General features: G+C 35.1%; 5 protein-coding genes across 6 annotated transcripts; 2 read left to right on the plus strand and 3 right to left on the minus strand.

The window, feature by feature from the left end:
- Positions 1-1,306: 1,306 nt before the first annotated feature.
- On the minus strand, positions 1,307-5,674 carry LOC147287378 (protein neprosin-like). The gene is made up of 7 exons (XM_086240908.1): positions 5,670-5,674; positions 4,353-4,509; positions 4,100-4,186; positions 3,392-3,616; positions 3,002-3,166; positions 2,188-2,334; positions 1,307-1,690 (listed from the first exon to the last, which is right to left on the minus strand). Exons 1-7 carry the CDS (start codon positions 5,672-5,674, stop codon positions 1,307-1,309), a joined length of 1,170 nt encoding a protein of 389 aa, XP_086097034.1.
- A 2,073-nt stretch (positions 5,675-7,747) lies between these two features.
- Positions 7,748-13,893, minus strand: LOC147287379 (RNA methyltransferase family protein). The gene is made up of 11 exons (XM_086240557.1): positions 13,527-13,893; positions 12,149-12,391; positions 11,318-11,479; positions 10,375-10,484; positions 9,498-9,606; positions 9,048-9,203; positions 8,783-8,898; positions 8,545-8,711; positions 8,266-8,396; positions 8,050-8,189; positions 7,748-7,968 (listed from the first exon to the last, which is right to left on the minus strand). Exons 1-10 carry the CDS (start codon positions 13,857-13,859, stop codon positions 8,082-8,084), a joined length of 1,635 nt encoding a protein of 544 aa, XP_086096683.1. The 5' UTR covers positions 13,860-13,893; the 3' UTR covers positions 7,748-7,968; positions 8,050-8,081.
- A 149-nt stretch (positions 13,894-14,042) lies between these two features.
- LOC147287380 (small ribosomal subunit protein eS30z/eS30y/eS30x) lies at positions 14,043-15,324 on the plus strand. Its single transcript, XM_086241960.1, has 3 exons — positions 14,043-14,182; positions 14,266-14,403; positions 15,103-15,324. Exons 1-3 carry the CDS (start codon positions 14,179-14,181, stop codon positions 15,147-15,149), a joined length of 189 nt encoding a protein of 62 aa, XP_086098086.1. The 5' UTR covers positions 14,043-14,178; the 3' UTR covers positions 15,150-15,324.
- Positions 15,325-17,513: 2,189 nt separating this feature from the next.
- LOC147287381 (Core-2/I-branching beta-1,6-N-acetylglucosaminyltransferase family protein) lies at positions 17,514-20,554 on the plus strand. 2 transcript variants are annotated; one of them, XM_086240653.1, is made up of 3 exons: positions 17,514-17,833; positions 18,251-18,796; positions 19,621-20,554. In XM_086240653.1, exons 2-3 carry the CDS (start codon positions 18,278-18,280, stop codon positions 20,257-20,259), a joined length of 1,158 nt encoding a protein of 385 aa, XP_086096779.1. In that variant the 5' UTR covers positions 17,514-17,833; positions 18,251-18,277; the 3' UTR covers positions 20,260-20,554. The 2 variants fall into 2 exon arrangements, with proteins under 2 accessions (XP_086096779.1, XP_086096778.1); XM_086240652.1 differs by having other exon boundaries at positions 17,514-18,796.
- A 183-nt stretch (positions 20,555-20,737) lies between these two features.
- Positions 20,738-24,474, minus strand: LOC147287382 (IAA-amino acid hydrolase ILR1-like 4). Its single transcript, XM_086241128.1, has 5 exons — positions 23,941-24,474; positions 23,683-23,808; positions 22,841-23,155; positions 21,803-21,931; positions 20,738-21,475 (listed from the first exon to the last, which is right to left on the minus strand). The coding sequence occupies exons 1-5, from the start codon at positions 24,298-24,300 to the stop codon at positions 21,068-21,070; spliced, it is 1,338 nt and encodes a 445-aa protein (XP_086097254.1). The 5' UTR covers positions 24,301-24,474; the 3' UTR covers positions 20,738-21,067.
- Positions 24,475-26,058: the final 1,584 nt, after the last annotated feature.

Raw genomic sequence — 26,058 nt, forward strand, 5'->3', positions numbered from 1 at the left:
ATCTTTTTTTTTCTTACATGAAATTATTGAACAGTTTTAATACAGTAAAAAGACATGCTAAGCACTTAGCTCTGCAAAACACGCTAAATGATTAAAATGTGAGCCGGCTTATCATTTTTTAAAAAGTACATAGGTGGACTTTTTTAACACTATACACTAATACACATTAGGCAGATTATTTTATAAAAACTTTCAGAGTAAACTAATCATAATATCTCTCTCTTTTTAAACTCTGAAATATCATGACTTTCAATATTGTACATGTTCGGCTTTCAAAAACATTTGTCAAGATATATTAGACAACTAAGACTCATAACATAGTTGATGAATTGATGAATGTATTTATTCTAATGCACTAATTGTTTTACATAGTGAGAAAACAACAATGTTACTCTCCTCATTTCATATTTGTACATTTAAGCATTTTATTTTGTACCGTATTTTTTTTTTATTGTACTTCTTCAATATATATTATATTTGTTATATTAATTAGTACTACTACAAGTCTACAAGGACCTAAATAAGAAAACACCTCCGACCAAAAAAAAATTACACATAAATTACATGTGTTAAGCCTTAGGGACGTGCTCACCAAGTAGTTAGTTAGAATTTTATTTTATTTTTATGCACAGTAGTTATAATTATCTAGAACATCTTGTATTGTATAAGCCCATGTAATACTTGTACATAGAGGGTGTGTACCCCACGTAATATATCATCAAACATTCTAAACTCACAACGTACCTGTACCAAATTGGTCATTTTCCCTAAACATTTGTCTGTTTAATTGAACCGCATCTTAAAGATTTTTGCAACTAAGGACTTCTGTTTAATTTTCCCCATTATTAAATCCGAATATGTTCTCTTACCACAAAATTAGCAACATAAAATGCTTAATTATGTTTTCAGACTATTACCTAGATCATTGACTAGGTTGAGTTTTGACTAAATATTGTATGGTAAAACAACATTATCTATACCTTTCTTTTTCTTTTTGAGAAGGTGGATGTGCTTTATTTACGACATTATCTATATTAAACCATAAGAGTAATTAGGTCATGTGTGAAATAAATTTACAAAATAAACTTTGATTATATATCCTCCAATACAAGCAAACCCTTATAAATATACTGAGACAGATGTGAAGTCAATATGTGAAATTAATTAACAAAAAACTTAAAATTTATTCTTTGTTCTTTGTTCTTGACACATTGCGCTGGGCATTCACAAAATATCACGTATGGTTTTCACTTTTGTACGATGAACCTCCACATGATCGTATTAGTACCCGGCGCAAATTCTCAATTTAGTTGCTACATCCAGGACCGCCAAAATAGAAATGGGTACCAAATTCTTTGTGATCCTTATCTTCTGCAACATGTATATCATAGCATGAAGGTTTGGTCACGTAAGGCACAAGTTTCTCTGGATTTCCCAAAGCACCAGTGACGCCCACGGATGCAATATTGCGAAAATAACCTGCTTTTCCATAGCCTTCTTTGGAAAAATGACCACTTCCCATTTGAGTTGGTGAGTGATGATCCTCTGTGGATTGGTCTATATTATAAATCTCCCCACCCCAGTCAATTGAGTCAGAGCCATTTTTTAGACTTGTGAAGATGGAATCAGGCCAGTATCCTATAATTCGATCTCCCACGCTGACCCACCACTCTCCTTTCCCAAGAACATTCTGAAACAGATATTCAAATATTTCAGAGCATAGTTGGAATTAGATCGAGCTACACCATGGATGCATATACATAGAGAAGAACTTACCTATCCCGGCCTGGCCCGGCCCCATGTGATTCCACATGGCATCCTTCCTTCTTTCATTGGCTCTCTCTCTTCTCTCACTCTCTTTCTCTCTCTTTTTCTCTCATCTCTTGTCTCTATCCCTTTCTTTAAGAGATGCCACATCACTACAACATGAGGATAGATAATTTTTTACTATACAGCTGGATATATGGTTTGCATTAAGGTCAAAAAAATCAAAACAAAAAGGAAAAGATAAATCCAAGTTCTCCTATAATAATGGTTGTTTTGAGCACTAATCCTATGTTGGTTGGGTTCTTAACACTGGAGTAGCATGTTAAACAACTACTGGACCTCAAAAATTTGAACTCTCCCGTGGCCACATTTTACTTGTGGAGAGGCAAACAAGTATTAGCTAGCTACTTAATTACATACCTTGAATATGGTTATTGTTATGTCATATTGCTTCCCATTGTAGCTGGAAACAGGTTCTATGGGATAACCAAGGACATATTTTCTGTTTGTTTGCACGAAACCAGGACATTGAAGATCTTTGCAACCAGTGCGTCGGTAGCCATCACTCTTACAAAATTAAACCACCAAGGATGAGTATTAGTAAGAGAAGCCAAAAATAGCTTCCACAAATTAGTAATAAAAGCATATATAAAACTAGTCAGTACCGTATTTTTGGTATCACATATGTATCACCCTCCAAGAAATTATTGTGTGTGATTGTAATACTACGTGACATAATGACGTGGTATTACCAATCCACTTAAATTGTAACATATGTACAATTATTAATTTCTAAAACCCTAAATTCTAAAAAATATTCTTAAAATCGTACATATACATGTCATAATCTAAGTGGATTGGTAACACAACGTCATCATGCCACATAGTGTTACAGTCACATACAATAATTTTTCAATAGAGAACTTACCCATACAATATTAGATAAGATGGATCGATCACCTCTTTTAAAAATGTGATACACATGTGAAATAAAAGATGTTATACACGTAGCATTACTTGATATATAATCATCATGAAGGATACATACTAATGATGCAAACTTACAGTCCAAAATATGAAGAACCTTGTTCGATTGTCGATCGGGCGAATTAACCTAGGACCATAAAATAATGTTTCAATTTCCATTTTGCCTTGATCTTTATGTTACATTTTTATGTTAATATTTTGAAGAAATCATATATCAAAAGAAATGAAGGGAGAACTTGAAACTCACAATCCATCCAGCTTCCACAGTGTTTAGTTGTTCATCACGACCTGCTTTAACCCATATTTCAGATACACTGATTTCTTTGCCAAATGTTGCAGGGTTCCATACGTTGATTGCTCCATGTGCACCATAGTACGTAATGCCAGTACCAGACAATGAAACTAGGGCATACTATATAATTAAGAAAACAATTAATATCAAACTCAATAGAGAAAATTCTTTGGTAAGAATTCGTATGTCATACGAACACTTTTTTAATCTCTGGATTTAATTGGCAAGTTCACTTTATAACAATAAGCTAGGTTTAGAGACTATACCGTTGGATATGTTCATATAGCATATGAATTTTATAGACAAACTCTCAAAGAATGGTTAATTGATGAAATTAAGAACTACCTCTTTACCATGGGGAGTATCAAGCTCTATGATGGGATTAACTTGTGTGGAATAATGCCGAGTGAATCGGTTAGAGGGACGACGTTGTTCATATCTGTGTGTTCGTAAAATGGGGATTGTTCCTTCTGGGCATTCTCCATTCTTAACCCAATCTTGAATGAGCTTTCCTTGAAGTTCTCCATCATCGGGGCGGCCACTTACAAATGCAGTAGTACTTGGTTTCAACTATGTCCACAAACAATAGGTTTTTTCAACTTCATTAATTCCCTAATAAAATTAATTCAATGGATACTAATTGTGAATTTATGATCCATATTATTAGTAAGAAACAAAAGGATCCATCGTTTTACTACATGTGATATATGATCGAGTTATTAATAATTTATGTTCACGAACATTAATGTGATATGACATATAATATGACATTGTGATTGAGAATCAAATAAGTATTTATGTGATTAATAATTTAGATTGATCACAGTCTAATAACATAATCTGTCAGATTTTCTAAAAAAAAATTGTTCATAACGGATAATATTATCTTGTCAGCCAAACAATATAAGATTGAACCATATATTCATGTTAAAATCAACATATATAATCAATAATCTAGATTTATAGATTGCCTTGACTGTAATGTCCATTATTAATATTAGAGAGCTATAGTATGGTACAACATTACCAATTAATTTTAAGGTGAAAGCAAACCTGTAATGTGTGACTCTGGAGAAGGGGATGATCGAAAGCAAGTTGTTTATAAATATCAACACAATCTATCAAATCACCATTGTCACTCTGCAGAAAGTTCAATATTGATTATTTATTCATTAGTTCTATAACATTCAGATTATCCATGCACAAGAAAGAAAATTTGAAAGAATAAAAAAAAATAGGAATATTAAAGAAGATTAGACAAGAAAAGATCGAATTAAGGATGTCGTCATAGCTGGTTATAGTTTACCTCTATAGTTTTGACTGTTCCCTTATGTAGAACCAAGCCTGTATTTTTCACAGTTTCAATTTTTCTTCCATCAACATATTCAGTAGGAATAATACTCAACAGAAAAGATAAAGATATGAAGGCCAAAATGCAGCCTCCGAGTTTAGTACTGTCATGACTTTAATAATAAGCCATTGAAGAAATTGAACAATGAATACAAAACACGAAATTCATTGACATATATACGAATATGTATATGTATATGTACTGACTACAGAAACGCACCAACAATCTCTAGATAGTAATACTTTAATTACAATTAATATTGTTGCATGTACCTGCAATTTCAAATATTCTAAAGAGGAAACAGTTTTTTTTTTCTTTCTATGAAAATCATGAAAGGATTTTGATATTAGAAACTAAAATATTAATATTTTTCCGATTTATGTTAAGAAATAACAACTGGGGCCTATCCGATGAATTCTAAGCTGTCAGCATGCTTAGACCAAAAAAAAAAAAAACAGATTTCAGTCATTGCACTTCACTTCATCTTGTCACAATTTCGAGATACATAACATGAACAAATATTTAATATATGTGTGCTAATGACCTTTTGATCTAGTAAATGACACTAGGGACATGAATTCGAAACTCATAAATTGTAATTAATTAATTAGAAAAAAAAAAGATATATGTGTAATTATCACATTAAAGCTTACAATCAATTATATAGGGACACACAAAATAAATGAAAATTGAAAAAAAAAAAATTAGAACTGAATCAGTTCGATTTGGTTTTGAGCACTATATTTACAAATTAGAGTTATATTTTTCTTTTTGGTCTGAAAATACTTAATTTGTACAAATTAGAGGTTTTTTATTATTTCAGTATAGAAATTAGAGTTAATGTTTATATTATTATTTTTTTAAACTAGAGAGAAACGAATTCTAAACTTTTTATCTCGCTATTCTTCCCCAGTTTAACTAATTCGAGGGCTTACGCTCAGAAGTTTACTCCCAAAGTCAAAGTCACAAAGTCAAACTTATTATATATGATTTTAAACTTTATTATTGATGGAAATGTGCATTTTGTTATAAACATAATTTGTCAAAATGTCCCAATGAATTCCTAAGTCATATCATAAAAATTGATTTTATGATTGAGTATTCTAATTCCATATATATTAAAGTGTTTTGAATGTTTTAGGTGATTGGAATAAATTGAAATTGAGGTTAATCATAACCAGTTAATTAAGAAGACCAGAGGGGCGCCAGACATGGCGGTGGTGGCCGGGTGGTTGTTGTCCCATCCTCACTATGTGTCTGGGGCTGATTTGCCTCATGGTTTTCTTTGGTGTACGCGCGTAATTGTTGTATGTGTTGCCATTATGATTAATTAAGGGTCTATTTAGTATTGTTTTTTAGAATTGTTAAAAGTATTTTCAGATTAATAAAAGCATTTTTTTGTTGCGTTTGATAAAAATAAATAAAAATAATTATAGATTATAAAAATACTTTTAAGTTATTTTTTTAGTAGAAATGCTTCCAATAAAAACACTATTGATCGAGTATAAAAACAATGCCAAATGAGCCCTAAATACTCATGACCTAGTTGTTCAATTCCCTATTTCAATTTGGACCTTAAATGTTTTGGTGCCAACATTCAAAATTTGAAAACCCAATTGGTGTGTTTTAATTGTGATTAAAAGCGGCCATGAACTGCCCATGTACCCATTTACCTAACTTACCACAATATATGACCTTTATGAAAATTTCATGATTTGGATGATATATATATATATATTCAATTATGAATTGAATGAGATCGAGAATGATTATGAACTAGGCCTTAAAATATTTGAGTTAAGTGATTAACCATTAGTTCAATGTGATGGCTTGCCTCTTTATCTTTCTTCAAATTGCATATTATTCTCTCTCCCAAAATATACCTCCCTTTATACCCTTTGGGCTAGATTCTTTTATTAAATGTTGCAATAAAAAAAATCCGAAGAATGTGAGATGTTGGAGAAAACCGAGATGAGCACACAAGTCCAAGACTACTAACATTCAAAACATTTAACTATATAGTCCCCTCAAGCCCGCCTGAGAAAGTGGGCGATTCACTCATCCTTCCTACGTTCCTCGTCCGTGCGATGCTCCATTGATTTTTCTTTGGAGTAAACTCGTTGACTGAGAAAGGCTTTTCCTTGATGGCGGGAATGGGTCGAGGTTTGAGTTTTCTTTTACAGGTCCCATATTTTTATAACCCTCAATTTTGGTTTTATTTGTATCAGACCCCACTTTATTCATTTATATCTCATTGGGAATAGGTATTAATTTTTTTTTTTTTTTTTTCAGTGAGAATAGCTAATTGGTTAAGGGACAGTGTGTTCAACCTCTAACCTTGAATTGAATAAGCTATAACTGCCTATAAGTCCACTACATTATCCCTATTTAATTAGATGTATAAAAGTTGGAGATACAGTCGACTTGTTACTTCTTCTAAGAGGCGTACCCTTTTGTACAAACGACCTCATGAAATTCATCATTGGCATATTAGCAAATGCATCATCTTAATTTAATTCACTCAATATGTCCAAAGGCTTTGGGGGTGGGGGAGGGGGAGGGGGAGGGCAAGAATCAAACTTTAACCTTAAGTGCGAGGATAAATACTCTATTTCTTGCGCTATAAGTCTCTTCAACCCCACTTACAAATTTTTTATAACCCTCATATTGGCTCGAGTTTCACAAGTTTCCGAATAAGGAATGCACTATCCATATTGAAAATGGCAAATGAGATGAGTTTCATATAGTGGTGCAACTCGGTCCGGGTTAACCTGATGTTTAATTGAACTCATGTGGGAGGGTTTGAAAAAGACAAAATCCGGCCAAACTTAAACTGACCTCAACTTGAATTTTTGGGTTCAGCTTGGATAGAGGTCATGCCCATCCAAGTCCGAACTCGAATTCCAACCTAAATTGTATTAGTAGTAGAGCATATTACAAGTTATACCCTCAAGGTTTGAGGTATTTCACAATTTGCACTTTATCATTTTAATTTTTTCAATTTAGTATCTCACAATTTGATTTACTGATTGAGGATCCCATTTTTGTCGGCCACATTACACCCCTAGCTTCATAAGAATAAGAGACAATCAAACCAATTTGGCCTAACGGGGTAATGTCGGTCGCTTACATCCTCAATTAAATTGCGGCAGATAGAATAAATAAATTAAAAAAAAAAAAAAAAACTAGAATTGAATCAGCACAGGCTTTGGTCGCTTTTTTACTCTTAAAAATTGAAAACTGATCCAGTTAAATTAGTAAGAAAAAAAAAAATGAAATCAATTAGATTAGATTGGATCGTTTGATTTGAAATCTGATCAGTTTATTTTGCTTTTTAAACAGCCTTTCCGAACAATAATAAATCTATAATCTAAAATAATAATAAGAGTAAATTTTAACAAGAGTCTAGATACAATTAGTACAATACTACAAGGCCACATCAAGGTTACAAATTAATTGAATCGCCTATGAAATTAGTGGTGGTTTGGGTAATTAGGTCTCTCTCGACTTGAAGATGGCAACAATTTAAGACCCCACTGTCACTGCAGTTCCCTCGCAAGCTTTGCAAATCCTGGAAGAAACATTTTGAGCAAATGTTTGAAAAGACTAACATAGCAGAAGCATCAAAACCGAAATGAAGAGAATTCTGAACCTTAGGAATGAGAATCATGATCACAACTGGGGTCAACAAAGCTCCAAAAGGCAAACGCACTCAATATGAGGAGTGTGTGGGAACATGTCTACTGGCTGTACGCTCTTTAACTTGTAACAGCCTGTTATATTTTTCTCTGGCTGCACAAAATATTTGGTAGGTTATACAACCAAATATCAAAGAAATAAGAATCGAAGGTAAAAAGCAGATACATACCACGCCATGACAGAGATAATCAAGGTCACGTGCACATGTGGCAGGATTACACGATACATAAATTATGTGTGGTGCCTTCAGCTTTAGAAGAAATTTAATCAACTTCATGTGCATTCCTGGACGGTTTGGATCTGCATGATTCACCATGCAAAATGAAGGTCAGAGGCAAATGCTGTATATTCTCATTAAGAAAGGCCATAAAATCAGAATGTTTTTCAAGTGATAAGAAGTGAAGCTAGATGAATTAAGAGATCAGAGAGAAAGAAGAAAGAAAAAAACCTGAAATAACTATGTCAGGCTTAGGAAAATTGTTCCCAAAACTTTCATCAATTTTGTTAAGATCCCCTTGGACAAATGTGGCATTGCAGATGCCATTCAGCTTGGCATTCAGGCCAGCATCTGCAATGGCTTGAGGAATTATTTCATATCCATAAACATGTTTGGCCCTGCAACAAATACGCAGCACAATGTCAGATTTTAATAAGGCCTTTAAAACAAATGAACAGTAAACAACTACCTTCTGGCCAGTGTCAGACCAATGGTGCCAGTTCCACAAAACAGGTCAAGAACAATCTCTGAGTCATCTCCTCTGAGACCAGCACAATCTTCTATGAGTTTATATAAAACCTCTGCCTAAGCATTTAAACAATTTTGGCAGTTAATTTTCATGGATAGTATTCACAAAGAATATCTCAAGAAATTAATTAATTAATTATGAAAAAGAAATGAGATGAAAACAAGCATTGGTTGTTAAGGTGCTAATCTTCTGTCACATTGCATACCTGGTGAGTATTTGTCTGGAAGAACGAGTTTGCTGATATTTGAAATGTAAGCCCTCTTAAGTTCTCCGTGATGCTAGATTTTCCATATAAAGTATATTCCTCCTCCCCAATAGATGTGTTACCAACAGAAGTATTTACATTGTTCATGACACTTACCTATCAGTCATAAAAAGGACAACTTAAGAGATTAAAAGCAAAGAACTAAGTAAAAATAACTTGATGACTATAAAAGATATGACACAAATGCAAACAGAATTCAGGAGTAAAATGCAAAACAATTTCACTAACCTTTTTGGCATTAAAAGAAAAAAGAAGAAGAAGATACTAGAAGTGGTATCTTATCTTAACAAAAAGATGCTGGAATTTAGATTGGGAAGCCAGGGCAAATTATAACCCTGTTCAATTTATTGTACTCCAGGACCAATTAAATTAGAAATTTTCCATACATACCACTTCAGGGATAGCAGATATCTTTTCAACAAGAGGCTTAAGCAGCTCTGGCTTGTAAGATGAGGTCACAAAATTAACCATAAGTTCAGGAAGACCAGTCTTCACATCCCTGGAACACAAATCACAGCCATAACTTACTCTGAATTTGATTTTCATGATCTCACAGAGAACAACATATAATTATTTATCGCTGTATGATATCCCAAAAAAAAAAAAATTACCCAAGGAAAAAACCTGCACATTGAGTGACAGGTATATGCAGTATCCTTCAAGTTATCATAAACATCTTATGGTACAGTTACATTTTAGTTTTTCATTTTAAACTAGTCTTCAAGAACATCTCCATGTAATAAATAAAATATGTACAGTGCAGCCTCCAAAAAGTGTGTTCTTGTATATATATAAGTTAGAAAAGTACAGGAAATAAAGTATTTCAATTCTTCATCTGTTCTTTGATCTACATGACTATGGTTTGAGTTGTAGACTAATCTTTGCTAATTCAACATTATCTGATTATATTCGAAAAAATTGATATTGACCCAGTTTATCAAATAAGGCCACGTACAGGTTTCAAAGGAACAAATCTCTATTCATGCCCCACATTTTTCACTTCTTTTCTTCTCTTTTAGTATTCCCCTTCTTTCTTCCTCCCACTACCCATGAGAATTTAAATTTGAATTAAGGAAGAGGATTCATTTGTTGCAAGTACATTCGTGCATATATTTTTGGCCCATACATTTATGCATATGAGTGGCTTCTTAAGTTCTTATGAGTAGTGGGAGGAAGAAAATGTGTGTGTGTGTGTGTGTGTACAACTTGCATTTGTGTGTGCATGTAAAGGAAAATAAATTACGAGACATCATACAACTCACAGTACCTTCCAGTTCTTAACATAAGATGCTTAAGAAATCCAGCATGAGAGTAAACATCATAAGGAGAGAGACCTAATTGTGGATCTCGCCAACAGTCTTGGACAGCTGCAAGAACCTATACATCAGAAATGCAAGTCATTGATGCAGGATAGTACAATTTCCTGACACTAATCACATATACTGCCAATACTAATTAAAAATATAAATGAAGGTGAAAATTATGAATTAGCGCAGAGTAGACAAAGAAGAAAAGTTGTGAAGTCATTTGCAATGTTACAACCTGCCAGTTTGACAATGTTGGGGAGTTTCAGTACGCGTAACAACATATGACAAAAAATCCTTGATTGGGAGTTGCATTGTAGCCACATCCAAATTATTATGTTGAGATTATGCAAGTGGAGTAGATTGGAATAAGTATAAAGAAACTACAGTATGTTTTTTATAGGTATTAGTTACATCCATTCCTACTGTTCAGAGAGACATCAATCGACATTTGTTGGTTCCTCCTAGAGTATTTTTCTTCTTCTACTCATGAGTAATGGGAAGGTGATTATTTCCAAAACTTCATGAGCATGATATGTTAATAGACTCTAGTGCAACATTTTGGTCTCACACATGACATCAACAAATAGATGCCATGAAGAGTGGGTTTATCCTTTCCTTTAACTTTGATTAGTGATTTTTCATATAAACATAAATGTTAGGTACTACTTACCAAAAGAAAAAAAAAACAAAAAACATAAATGTTAGGTACTACTTACCAAAAGAAAAAAAAAAACAAAAAACATAAATGTTAGGCACCATGCAACGGCAGAGCAACAATGTCATAACACAAAAGAAAGCTAGAAAAAGGGATTCTTGATTATTATAGTATATGCAAGGTAAGGAGTCTCAATTTCTGCATTTAATAACATAAAGGCCTGAGAAAATGAATCACACAGGCAATACCATATTGGCAGGTTCACTTTGCAATAAGCACTTGTCAACATCTAGAACCTTATCGAAGAAGCCAGGAGCATGCAGTCCCAAGGCATGGTTCTCATTTTCATCATGTTTCTCCATTAATGATTCTCTAGGCCACCATTTTTTACAACCGAATGAGAACTCCATCTGCAAACGCAGGAAATTATCAGAAATTAAATAACTATACTCTATCAATACAACAAAAAACTTACAAATTCTTAAAAAGTTTTAGAGTGGAATACATGGTCAAGCTAAGTACATACAGAGATGTATATACCTCACCAGTATAGAGTGCTTTGATGCTGTGATTATTAAAGTTGTAATTGAGAAATAGAAATGTATACCATGTCAGTGTACCTATAAGATGCATAGCACTACTTATTTTAAACATCTGGTACCCGATGAATTGAATTTGAAAGATAAGTCAATTAATTAACTTTCACACATGCAGAACTGGTTAATTAATTATCATATACAAATTCAAACAAGTGAGACCATTATTTAAAGGCTAAGGGCATATATTCCATAAGAAAAGGGGTACTCATAAAAAAAAAATAATAGAGGGAGCATTTTAGTGGCAAAATAGTATGACAATTTTCCAGATTTGAAAATTATTTTTGCATAAAACATGTCCATTTTTTTGTATATTTAAAAATATTAGTGAGGATCAGGCAAGAACAAGAAATTATAAGCCGGCTATGCTGGCTAAAATGAGAATGGTTTTCTAAGCAGATAAAATAATAGGAAAACCATTATGGCTATTGCATGCAGCCAAATGAACATCCAGATTTAACAAAGTTCAAGTTGTGCACTAGCCTTATTCCTGTAATGAAACTGGATTTCACAGGGAACAATGGGCTTCATGATGCTTAGAGATTCCAGTTCTGTATGAGAAAACTTCCCAAAATGTATAATCAACTCACGAACTTGGTGCTCCTTAGCTCTGAGCTGTGCCTCGTAAGATAAATTTTGGGTTTTACATCCTCCACAGTAAGAAGCATACACACAAGGAGCTTCCACGAGATCCCAATGAGGCGTTATTGTCTTTACCTTTGTCACCTGCACTTTTACCAAAAAAAAAAAAATGTTGTTTTTATCTTAGGAAATATGACATAGCTTTTATTCCATGCTATATAGCCTATGAATTGTATGGGAATCACATAGAAGTCAAAACCAACAAAAGTAGCACAGCATCTCAAGTTATATACAACAGCAACTTCTAGCAAAGAAACATTGCTTTTAAAGATGCTTGATAGAATTTAAGCATCCAACCCAAAACCAAATGGCAATGGGTGGAAAGGCCCAAGACCTTAAAGCACATATGCTAAGCTCTAGTTTTCCGATGTACGACATTGCTCCACATTACTCTCAACACACTCTCACACGTATGGCGAGATTTTGAGCCTAACACGTGAACAAATTGTATTGGGTGACGTGGGAGAACGTGTGGTCGTTGGGCCTTACAAGTAGACAACCAAGCTCTAATACCATGATAGAATTTGAGCATCCAACCCAAAACCAAATGGCAATGGGTGGAGAGGCCCAAGACCTTATAAACACATATGCTAAGCTCTAATTTTCCGGGACATTGCTCCACATTACTCTCAACAGTTTCTACAGCAAAGTTTATCTTTCCAAGCCAGTACTTTGGTTACATAAACCACCATACATATCATGAATAGAATCATTGGAACGCAATAGTCTTAAATTCCTAATACTCCATTTTAATTCGGTTTATATAACAAATCTCCAGAAGACCAAAATTACTGCAATACATCAAGTGATCTATTTTTCCTTTATTTTCCTTTCTTTGTTTCTTATAGTGTCTCTCATGATCAAGTTCTGCAATCCAACCACCATTAACTCAGAGAGAATGAATGATAAGGCTAGGAATCACAGTCAGCATAACTTACTTCACTTCAAATGGGCCTAATGTAACAGTGTTACTATACTTACCAACTCTTATTCTTCCTAACTTAGCAACAAAAATCAGCACATAAATAAGACCCAGCTCACATTCTCAATTTCAAAATTCAATGAGAGCCTTACAAAGTCTCACAACCAAATAGTATTTACTCCCACAAAGCCTCCCCATTTTTTATACCAAAAACATAATACAAACAAAACCAAGATGACATTTTCCCATTCCATTCCGAAACTTTCCCAGAAACCAAACCGAACCCATTACTCGTACCTCAGCATAGGTCCCTTTCCTGCGAGTAACACGCCCAATGAAGCGCTCACCAGGCAGTGCACGGTCACACATGACCACGAACCCAGTGTCAGCAACCTTGCACAGACCCTTCCCTTTGAAAGCCAAAGACTCACACACTAGTTCCAAAGTCTGCCCTCGCTTTGGAAAATACGAGCTGGGCTTTTCGTTCAACTGGGCCTGCTCTGAGTCCTCGGCCAAAGGGGAAGAAGATAGAGAAGCTACAGAGGTTGAGCTACGCAAGGTTCGGAGCCACGGTCGCATGCTGGTCACGTGATTCACGTGCCTCAGCCCGTGGCTCGGCATTGTCGCCATTTTTTGAGGTGGTAGTGCTCAGAAAGAAGACGAATTGATAGCATGTGTATCGTTTTGGGATAGAGGGCATTTTCGGTATTTTCTACGGTTAAAGGATGAACACGTGAAACGGCGCCGTTTGGCGCCAACATATAAAACGACACCGTTTACCAGGTCGGTTATGTCACCGTGCTCAATCTCGTATGACCAATTAAACGACCTTAAATACTCCACTAGACGACTCCACCAAAACCCTAATCGCGAAAAGCAGCACAAGCACGCACAGAGCTTCCGTCTCTCTCATCCTCTCTGCAGGCAAGCTCAGCTCCTACGATCAGCCATGGGTATGTGATGTAGTTTTATTATTCGCTTGTTTTGAGTTTGGCGATATATGATTGGTCTGTGACGGTGAGTTCGTTTTGTGCAGGTAAGGTTCACGGTTCGTTGGCTCGTGCCGGAAAGGTGAGGGGTCAAACCCCAAAAGTGGCCAAGCAAGATAAGAAGAAGAAGCCTAGAGGCCGCGCCCACAAGCGCATGCAGTACAACAGGAGATTCGTCACAGCCGGTAAGCTTATCGTACCTCGCACATTCTTATAATTATTTTACTATTTTTTTAATTGGGCTCTCTTTGGAGTTGATAGCTTAGTTCATTTGAAGTCTTTTTTTAGTTAGCTGTAGACCCATTTGATGTCTTTGGATGTTGTAATGTAATTTGTTTGTTTTTAATTTCTGATATTCTGGGTGTGGTATTAATTTTTTATAATTTTTTGAATTGGGTTCTCCTTGAATTCGATAGCTTAGTTCATTGGAAGTCTTTTATAGTTAGCTGTAGAACCAATTGATGTCTTTGGGTGTTGAAATGTAATGTAATGATTTTATTTCTGATATTGTGGGTATGGTGGTGATTGTATATTAATTATTTTATTATTTTTTGAATTGGGTTCTCTTTGAACTTGATAGCTTAGTTCAATTGAAGTCTTTCCATTGTAGATTAATTATTCCCTTATTGTTTGAATTGGGTTATCTTTGTATTTGATAGTTTAATTCATTTGAAGTCTTTTTATAGTTAGCTGTAGACCCATTTGGTGTCTTAGGGTGTTTAAACGTAAATTTTGGTTTTTATTTCTGATATTGTGCGTGTGGTGTTGATTGTTTTGTTGTAGTTAACTAGTTATGGATAAAAAAATTTATGCAAGCATGTGTTTTGAGAACAAAAGGAAGATAATTTTGATGGTACTGATTGTATTTTCTGTTCAATTTGCAGTTGTTGGATTTGGAAAGAAGAGGGGGCCTAACTCTTCTGAGAAGTAAGGTTGCTCCGCGAGGACTTTTTCTGGTTTCTTATGAGGCTTTAGTTTCATTTTAAATATTGTTTTGTAGCCGAACTATGGTTTAGATTGTCTTGTTCTGTTTAATTGGATGTTAAAAGCACTTCCTTTGATGTCTGAATTGGGAAATACATATTAATATGTGCTAATTTTGATTACATGGGTGTTTTATCTTGTTCTTCAGTTTGAGTTTCAATGCTCATGCCTCTCTGTTCCATTGTTAGAATTATTTTTGTCACATCTGGTGTCACCTTTATATGAATCATCTACAAGAATAATACCTGTTATCCTCAGTTCTTTTCCCTGTTTTATTTAAATGTGGAAGAGTTATAAAATTGAGGAGCTGTTTGTTTTTTCACTTCAGGACTTGATATACACATTAATTTAAGTGATGATATGTTTAGATTTGGTTATGTTTTATTTTTAAACTTAAACACTTACTTTAAGATGTGCTTATTCGAATAAAGAAAGTTAAATTTGATTGTTTCTCCTTTCAAATCCCATTGGCCCCTTCGAACCTCACATTTTCCTCACAACTGCGGACACTGCTGCTCTCATCTCAACAACAACTTTATTGTTTTGTTTATTTCTCATACAGTCTGACCTTGAATATTGCTCTTTCTCTAGGTACTATTCTCAGCTCCATTTCCTAGATTTGGAGTAGGTGTAGCTTCTCTTTTTTCTTTCTCATATCATAAATTTCTTCAGGCAGAAGTCTTTGTTTTGTGGGTGCTGTTTTTCATCTAAATTTCTTCAGGCACAGATCTTTCTTTCGCATATCATATTAGGTGTTCCTTGTTGGAACAAGAGCTAAAAGCCGCTCCCAGAAACACAAACTTTCCAAACTGAAATTGATACCAAAAGCGGTGCCTTTGGAGGAGACCCAGTTCTAGGTTTTGTAGTTAGATAGAGAAGTTGGTTTTGTATAGGAGGTACAAAAAAGCACTTGGATAGCTTGTGTGCATTAGTTGATATGTAGAGAAAGTGCAGGAGCATTGAAGATGTTAACACCGGAGATGGTCTTGTGGTATTGTTTATTGTTCTTTGAAATATGGCGTGGAGGTTTTAATGCTTTAGGTTTAGAAAAGGTTTGTTAGTGGCTTTATGTATGTGTAAAGAGGGTTTTGATTCCAATGTAGAGTGGTGATGCCATGAAGTGGGCATGGGTGAAGCTGGCTGTGGTTATGCAAGCATCATGGCTTTTCTATTTAACCATCTTTCATAAAAAATTGTTTCTTGCTCTAGAGGCAATAAATTTTTGAACATCAATATATTACACAGCCATTTAAAAAATGTCCAAACCGGACTTCCCATCAAATGGCTTTGTCCAAAGTTCCAAACTATCCAAATGCCGAGCAAGTCAATACTTTGTCCAATAGTGTCTGGTTGATTGTAAATGTTAATAAAATAAAAAAATTAGAAAAACTAAAACAAGAAGAAAAGTTAAAATAGAAAAGCTTTGCGGCCTGCCAATGGCTTATATTGTATTTGACAATTTGTATCATTGTCTGTCCGTTCCTACATTACCTGCCGTCACGTTGTCCAGACCGCCGTTACCTCATCAGAGTGACAAATGCTCAGACCCAGAAGCAAAGAATTGAATAAATTGCAAATCTTGCAGAACATGGCCACATGCATGAATTCTTTGAATTTTGGATAAAAACACTGAAATAAAAGATAAGTGTTCGTGGGTAACACCGTAACAAAGAAACAATGTTCGAGCAAAGCTTGCATTGAATTGAGCTTATATCCAACTTGAGATTCGGATGTGCCAATGTCTGAAAAAATAAATAAATAAATAAATAAAAATTAGTCTTGAATTCATCATGAATCTTGTTTAACAAATTTGGACAAACTCTTTTTTTTTTTTCAAAATACAAAATTTAGTCTTGAATTCATCATGGATCTCATTTAATTTGTCATGGAACTTATAGTAATATTTTTATTACATTAGAGAAGTATTAACATATCCTAATTCTAATCCGTTTCTCACCATTTGGACTAATTATGAGGGTTTTCAGTTATATTTCATATCATAATCTAAAAATTCCAACCAAGTAAAAGATTTGTGTTTCAAATTGTAACAGTGCATGGAGAAATTCCAAAGTCTTAATAATTTTGTTGAAACAAAAAATGAAGCTGATGAAATTATGGAGCCAATAGACATTGTAATAACAAAATAGCTAAAGCCACAGGCCCACAACACGTGCATATAGAAGAAGCCACAAAACAAACACAGAGAAAGGTCACGGCCTGGACATAAGGCACAACCCACTCAGGCACTGACCGCGTAATTGCTATTTGCTCTCCCTTTCCCAACTCAGAGGAACAAAACAAAACAAAACAAAATTCCCAACAAAACACACCTCCTCGGTTTTTCCACCACCCTCACACTCTCTCTGTTTGTCACACTCTCTCTCTCTCTCTCTTCAATGCTTCAGTTTTAATCTTCATCACACTTTTTTTGCAAGTTTCAAGCACCCCACGAGAGAAAAAAACACACAAACAGAGAGGAATAAGAGCCTTCTAAACCTCTCTCTCGTCATTCAGTGAGAGCCGGCGCAACATAGGAATTAAATGAGATAAGTGTGAACCGATCTGCTTGGTTCCTCAAACGTATCTGGCATTGATTCAACCATATACAGCTCCCTCTATGCAACCCACATGGTAGTACCATCTTGCCCATTTCGTTTTTTGTTGTCTCTCCTCATCACCATGTTATGTGTTTGTTCATTTTTGCCAAGACAAAGGGAATAGAAACTAGAAAAGTTGTGTGATTTGATCGGAACTTTCCTGTTTTTGACAAGAGCTCTATTGTTTGGGGAATACCCAATTGAAAAAGGGACTTGTTCCTGACTTTTTGATGTGATCTTGATCTTGGTGGACTTTTTGATGCAATATGGGCTTCCATTGTTGAATAAATTTGAAAACCCATACCTCAAAAACCGAACTTTATTCACTATTCCTATTGTAAGGTGCTATATTTTGTAATAATTTGGATTGGAAAAGGTGTTGTTGGATCTGATATTCTGAAAATTACATTACTCAGAAGTGGAATTTGATTTCATTTTCTCTTCCTGACAGTTGGATTTGATTAAGATTTGAATTAAGATGCAGTCAAGGGTGGGGGCATTGGAGGAAGGCAAGGACCCTGCAACTCCATTTAAAAGCATCCATGCTAGGGCCTTGCCTTTGAGACTTATTCAATTTCTCTTGATGTTTGTGGTTCTGGGTCTTGGGGTTTCGATTTTGAGTATGCATACAGTTCGGTATTTTGGAGTTCAACATGTGGCTCCAACAGCATTATCCACTATGAGGACTTGCTTTCAAGAGCCAAATAGCTTAGAAAGTCGGATTAGACCTCCATCTAATCTGTTGCACACCATGAATGACACGGAGTTGCTGTGGCTGGGTTCGATTGCCACTCAAATAAAGGAATATCCGTTTAAAAGAGTTCCCAAGATTGCTTTCATGTTCTTGACTAAGGGACCATTGCCAATGGCACCTCTTTGGGAGCGATTTTTTAAAGGACACGAGGGGCTTTACTCAATCTACATCCATTCACTGCCATCTTATAGTCCCAACTTCTCACCTTCATCAGTGTTTTACAAGAGACAGATCCCAAGCAAGGTATACCAAGTCATTATTTCATAATTAGTACTATTAATTGCTCCTTCAATGCTATAGATATGTAAAATTTATCGGGACATTCTCCCTTTCTTTATGCATCTCTTCTTATTTAATGGTGCCAGAATAATTTCTCAAATCTCTCAACAATCAAAATGCTGCCTATAGGTTGTGTACTGTCTTATGAAGATTGTATGCTGTATATATTCACTTCTATTGTATGTTTAAAAGGGACACTTTTGGACTTCTCATCGAAATGATGGTCTCCATTAATGGTTTTGTTTCATCACATTCAAATTTTCACAAGCAAATAAAGATTGGTGGAGAGGGGGGGGGGGGGGGGGTTAAGTGTAAGTAGCTTAACAGCTAACCTTACATTGAGTACCAAGGGTATGCTCTTCTCAGTGACTAACAATTTTTTTGCTTAGAGCAATTCCGATATATTCCTTTAGCAAGGAATCCATTGGATGCATTGTTGTGCATTGGGTACGGAGGGTCAGCTTTTGGTCTAGTGTAAATTGGCCTGGGATGAGTGATCCACAGCTAATCTACTAATTACCCGTCATTTAGCAAATTATATTGACACAATTAAAACATTTATTTTTTAAGTCAGTTAGTGGGTTAAAATTCTCTTGGCAGGCAATTCCTTGATAAGATTTTGGAACCTCATTCTTTTTGTCTGAAGGATGGCATTATGTAAAATGTTCAATGGAATAACTTTTATCACCGGAAATCCCTGTTTCTCTACCAGCCACTTAAGCATATGTTTTGGAACCTACTTGTTCTCTTGTATTAAGACCTGCGACAATTTATATTCTATGATTCAGGTAGCACAGTGGGGAGAGATGAATATGTGTGAAGCTGAGAGGAGACTCCTAGCTAATGCATTGCTTGACATCTCAAATGAATGGTTTGTCCTCCTTTCTGAAGCATGTATTCCTCTCAGCAACCTCAGCATTGTCTATCATTACTTATCAAGATCCAAGTACAGCTTTATGGGTTCATTTGATGAACTCGGACCATATGGGAGAGGACGCTATGATGAACGCATGGCCCCTTTGGTCAACCTCAGTAATTGGCGTAAAGGGTCTCAGTGGTTTGAGATTAATCGGAAACTTGCAGTTAAGATCGTTGAAGACACAACTTACTACCCCAAGTTTCGAGACTTTTGCAAACCAGCATGTTATGTGGATGAGCACTACTTTCAGACAATGCTTACCATCCAGGTTCCACAGCTTTTGGCAAACAGGACCCTTACTTATGTGGACTGGTCAAGAGGAGGTGCTCATCCAGCTACATTTGGCAAAGAGGATATGACAGAGGAATTCTTCAAGAAGATTTATGTAGGTGAAACGTGTCTTTACAACAATCAGCCGACCTCACTCTGTTTCCTTTTTGCAAGAAAGTTTTCCCCAAGTGCTTTGGAACCTCTATTACAATTAGCATCCAAAGTCTTTGGGTATTGACATATAATTGGCTTCTAAATAGCATGTTCGGAGAAGTGCTGATTGGAGCATGTGAGTGTAGTTTTGAGTTAACCCCAGAGTTGTCTGCTGAGATTTGTTCCTTTTTACCCAAATTTAATAGGTTTTTTGAAACTTCAATGTCAAAGCATATTGTATGTATAGAAAAATAGGACCTAAAATTAGCATCCTAGAAAAATTTCTGTTATAATAATGATTATATTTGTATCTGGTTGCCAGTTGATTGAATGTAATGCTACTGAATCATATTTACTTAATAAATATTCTGACTACCATTTTTTTCCCTTTTCTGAAGTTATCATACTCTCATTCTAATCTTATTCTGCAATGCCAACTTAAAGTTTTATGCTTTACAAGGTAAGCAACCAAAATATTTCTTGGCATAGAGATCCTCAAGCAAGAGCATATATTTGAACCAATTTTACAAGAAAATAAGATAACAAAAAATATTCCAAGGTCGTGATCTAATTTGAAATTTCTTTATTGAAGAAAAAAAGGTTCATCATGGAGAGGGGGACTATCATTTCAGAGAGAGGAAAATATCAAGGTGGTACAGAAGTTGCTGTGAATCGTATTATCAAGAATGCTTGTATTACTGAACCTCACCCAACTTACTTGACTAATATGATTACAAAAATTCAACATCAATGAGAATTAAACCTAGATAAGTGTGTGTCTAATTTACCCGGGAAAAAACCATTTTAAAGTACAGTTGCTGCAATATGAATATCCTTTGGTACTCCATGCAGATTTGGTAATGTTTGAACCAACGAATTAGTCAATAAGCCTGTTATAATTCATCACGATATTCTCGTTCTGGCAAAGGAACTTCCTGTTGGAATTCAAGCAAATATCTAACAGCCAAAGAAGCGTGAAGTGCAGCACCAAAAGGAAGTGCATCTTCATTCACTCGGAAGTAAGGTGAGTGTGGTGTATCCAGATATCCAAGTCTGTCATCCTTCATTCCAAGAAAGAAGAAGTATCCAGGTATTGCCTCTTGGTAATATGAAAAGTCCTCAGATCCCATCAATGGTTGCATGTCATTGACTTTATGGGTGCCGAGCATATCTCCTGCTACATTTTGGAAGTGTTTGTGCAAGTCCTTATGGTTTATCGTAGCGGGGAAGTAAGGTTTTTCATCTTCAAGGAAATTGACAGTTGCATTGCACCTTTGTACAGCAGCTTGCCCTATTATAACCTGTTAAAAGAAGCACATCAGATTTTTGTTATGGTGAAAGTTAGGGAAATGAATGCAAATGCAAACTTTCAAAGGTCTTGGAGTTTGATTATTAAAAGTTCCAAAGATAATGCATGGACTAATTGTCTGCACAGTAAGAAGATTCATTAAGAATAAAAGAATAAGAATATGATGAAGCTAAAATGGCCCTCGACAAATTATCAATATATAACTAATACAGTAATCAATTAAATCTGTTTTTAACTTTTAATTTTACAGTTTTAAATTTAAGAATGCAATGATTTCTTTCATAATATACATATTAAATGCACCATTTAAGTGTTGTACCTCTTTAATACGCTGCTTGAGTTGCAAGAACCTCTCCTTTGAAAAGCAACGAAAGGTGCCACCAAACGTGACAGAATCCGGAATGACATTGAATGCATCACCTCCTTGAAACTTTCCAACTGTCACTACCTGAAAATCTTTGTACTTAGTTGACTTGAGAGCATTTACCAGAAAAAAGTTTACTAATCATGAATAAAGGGAAGGTGCATTTTTCTGCAAATGCACTAAGAGAAGCAGCAAAATTTAATGCATTTTTTAAAGCATGCCATTATTAGAGCATTACAAAATGGTGAACAAAATATTTGAAAGTTGACGGTAATCTGAGGCATTAATAAGATCAAAATAGGTAGTTCATGTCCATATTGTGTTAATAAGGTCAATACTATATGATAATACATTAATACTTTAATGTCCAACAATGCACCCTCCGTAGCCTCTGACCTACTTATATGAAAATGATATTTTTCTCCATCTCTCCATCTCTCCATCTCTTGATCTCATTTCCACTTCATTCATTGCCATAGGCAGGACAAGTTTCTGATTTCAATCAAATGTCAAATACCATAAATACTGTTAGGTCTTCCTAACTTCAATCTACTTCCTGCAACCCCCACTTTAGCATCAGAAGGACAACCCCTCCCCTTGATATCAATATGTGTTGCCCTTGTCCTTATCACAAATTCTCTTTCTATACAAGCAAATAATGTAAAGCAATGCAGTTGTGATGGTTATAGACAGTCACTATAGCAGAGAACAGGTTGACACATACCAAAGTGCACAACACTAGCAAAGCTGTCATTTAAAAAAGGGATGAATCTAAAATAGGTGTTCAATCAGGTGATTGTAAATTTGTCAGTGAAAACAAATAAGTTAAAAGAAACCAAGTACATAAAGTAAACAAGGATTTAATACTCCAAGAAACTGTAATAAGATTGGTTGACACTACAAATGAATATAACAGGTTCTGCAGGTACATTATAAATGGACTCAAACCCTGGGCTTAAGGTCATACTTTTGGGCAGAGATGAGGAGGTTTACCTGTGGGTCAAGTGGATCAGCTTCACGTGAAACAAGATGTTGTAAGCTGACAATCACATTTGAAGCTGCCAGTATTGGGTCAACCGCATGCTGAGGAATTGCTGCATGACCTCCTTTCCCTCTAATTATTGCTTCAAAGAAGCCACTCCCAGCCAAAAGGGGACCAGGTTTGGAGGCCACTTCAGCTATAGGTATATGGTGTGCAATGTGCAACCCAAAAATAGCACTAACATTCTCTAATGCTCCAGAATCCAACATTTTCTTAGCCCCTCCTCCTCCTTCCTCCGCTGGTTGAAATACAAGAAGAACTGTTCCCTATTGAAACAACAATATTTGGAAGATATCAGGCATCCGGACAAAATAACAAAGAAAAGAAGTCGTTAATTTGTTATGTTATGAGAATAATAAAATTTACAAGAGCCTATCACCCTTTTCTGTATGCTATCCATGTATTTGAAACTATATACGGAAAGGGCAATGTCTCAGTAATTATTAAAAAAAGAAATACCAATTGTCTTTTATTAGCAGAAAATCAATTGACAAAATATAGGATCAAGTTCTTTCTGCTTCCTTGGCATAATGAAAGAGATGACTAAATATACACATTAAAGTGAAACTAAGATCCATTCAGCATTTTGAAACAACTAAATATTATTTTCATGAGATAACTGTAACAATTACTAAACATCACAACTTCCAGATATAACAACGAGACGCAGAATCTTTAGATCATACACCATAGATATCAATATGTAGTAGTAACTAGTAAACAACAAAAGGAGGTAACAATTTGTGAAAATGAATAAGAGTGAAACATTAACAATATGTTCAAAGAAACAAACCCGTAAATCTTTCTCATGCTCTTTAAGGATCTTTGCCGCACCAAGAAGCATTGCAACATGAGCATCATGCCCACAGCCATGCATTTTCCCAGGAATTTTACTCTTGTGCTCCCACTCCACCATTTCCTACAAACACAAAGCCAATATATCAAATTCACAAGAAGCTAAGCAGGCACACACTCACGAACAAACAAAAAGGTGTTCACTTTTCTGCAAATCCATAATAAAATTTCTATTGAGACTATTTCATAGCCAAACCTGCATAGCCAGAGCATCCATATCAGCTCTTATTGCAACAAAAGGCGGTTTTCCAGTCCCAAGAAAGCCTACAACACCAGTAACTGCAATTGGGTATTTATAGGCAACACCCATATTATCCAATTCTGCTCTGATCAGCTTACTGGTCTCAAATTCCTCATAACCCAGTTCTGGTTTTTCATGTATTCTCCTTCTGATTCCTACCATCCAATCGAACAGTTCGGGTTTCTGGGCAAAATTGAGTAGCTTCTTGGGGATTTCTGAGTACCCATTTGAGGTCAAAGAGGAATCTGAGAGTATAGGCGTTGGAGCAAACACAACAAGGACTAGAATCAAAGAGACCCACTTGTGCAACTCCATGATTTTTTTGAAACTGACGAGCTTGGCTGATGATTGAAAGTAGGAGAAGATAAAGTAAGAGAGGTACGAGAAAGTAACATAAGTTTGATAGAAGCAAAGTTTAGGACGGAAGTGGAGGGTTCGTTTGAAAAGGGCAAAAACAATATAAATGTTGCCAAGGAAGGTGCGAGCTGAAGAAAAAGAAAGTGGGAGCTGCTTGTGATGGCGGGACAGCTGCAAAGTCCTACAGTCAACCCACCTGCTGGCTGCTACATTCTAATTTCCCACGAGTTTTTTTCTCTTATTAAACAATTTCCCACATGTTGGTAAAATAAAATTAAAAAATATATATTTACAAAGTATGTATGTCAGTATGGGCTTTATTCTCTTCGTTAAGAATAAGAGTAATGCTTGAAATATTATAGTTTTTAGATATACCAGATGCCTTCTCATTTGTGAGAATAATGATCTAAATCAGTTATTTTCTAAATCACTCTTTAAATGTTATATCTTCAAAAATTAATTAAATTAAAAATTGTTTAATTATCTAAATGTTATCAACTAAATAAATGATGTTGGTAACAGATTTACCGACTATTATTTGATAATAGTTAAATCACTAAACAATCGATTTGGTTATTTTTTAGCTTTTATAATCTTTAAAAGATGATCTAAAAAATGAACAATTTTAATTGTTAGACTACATAATTGCAAAATTAACAAGAGAATGTAGAAGGGACAAAGAGAAGGCAGCTAGTATTTGTCATATTTTTTATATCACATGCGTACCATATTGTAAATAAAAGTGAGGGCCACACCTATTGAGAGGTAATACACATGTAGTACAAAATAATATAGTACCCTTAGAATTACTCTTACAAACAGAGAGGGCACACGAACACAATAAGACATGAGCATAAACGAGCCGGATCAAAACAAGTATGAAAAGAGTCAAGTCGACACGAGTACAACACAAATAAATGAATTGGACTGGACTAAAGTTTTTAGCCTCTTAATCATGGTAAGACACGAGTCCAAGCTCGAAATAGAATCAAGTTTGCAGCCAAACGTTTTCAACGAGAAAATTAAATTGTCCGAGTTAAAATATATTAGCATATAATTAAAGGAGAACTTGTAATATAAGATAAGTTTTTTCACTTTAAAAAAAAAAAAACAAAAACAAAAACGATAAAGGACACGTGGCCCAACTCGTTTAGGGCACAATACAAGTACAGATGGGCCACTAGTCATGGGCCGTACCGGATTTAGATCTTCACTAATTAGGCCGACACAAACACATCACGATTACAAAATGGAGTAGCAAATAAACCCAACTTAAAAGAGTCAATCCGGTCTGTTTGACACCTTAATCCATGCATATCTATACAAATAATTTGAACTTGAATGACTAAATTGAAAAATACCTATGCCGGTTGAATTGCTGATAAGGAAAGAGTTAATTACACTTACACCCTCCGAAGTTTATCGTCTTTTCACATACACTCCCTGTGGTTTCAATAATTACACATACACCTCCTGAGGTTTCAAAACTGTTACATATAACCCCCCTATAGTGAGATGAAAAATGATGAGAAATTATGTAAAAAAACACGCTAAGGGATAAAATGGCCTAATAAGATTACTCAAGGTGTAAGGTCCAACCTCAATACAAATATTTTTTTTTTATTTTTTTTTTCTCTTGTAGGGGGTTATATGTAATAGTTTTGAAACCTCAAGAGGTGTATATGTAATTATTGAAACTCCAGGGAGTATATGTAA

This window comes from Dryas octopetala, chromosome 4 (genome assembly GCF_963921425.1).
Source record: "Dryas octopetala chromosome 4, drDryOcto1.1, whole genome shotgun sequence".
In the NCBI taxonomy this organism is placed as follows: domain Eukaryota; kingdom Viridiplantae; phylum Streptophyta; class Magnoliopsida; order Rosales; family Rosaceae; genus Dryas; species Dryas octopetala.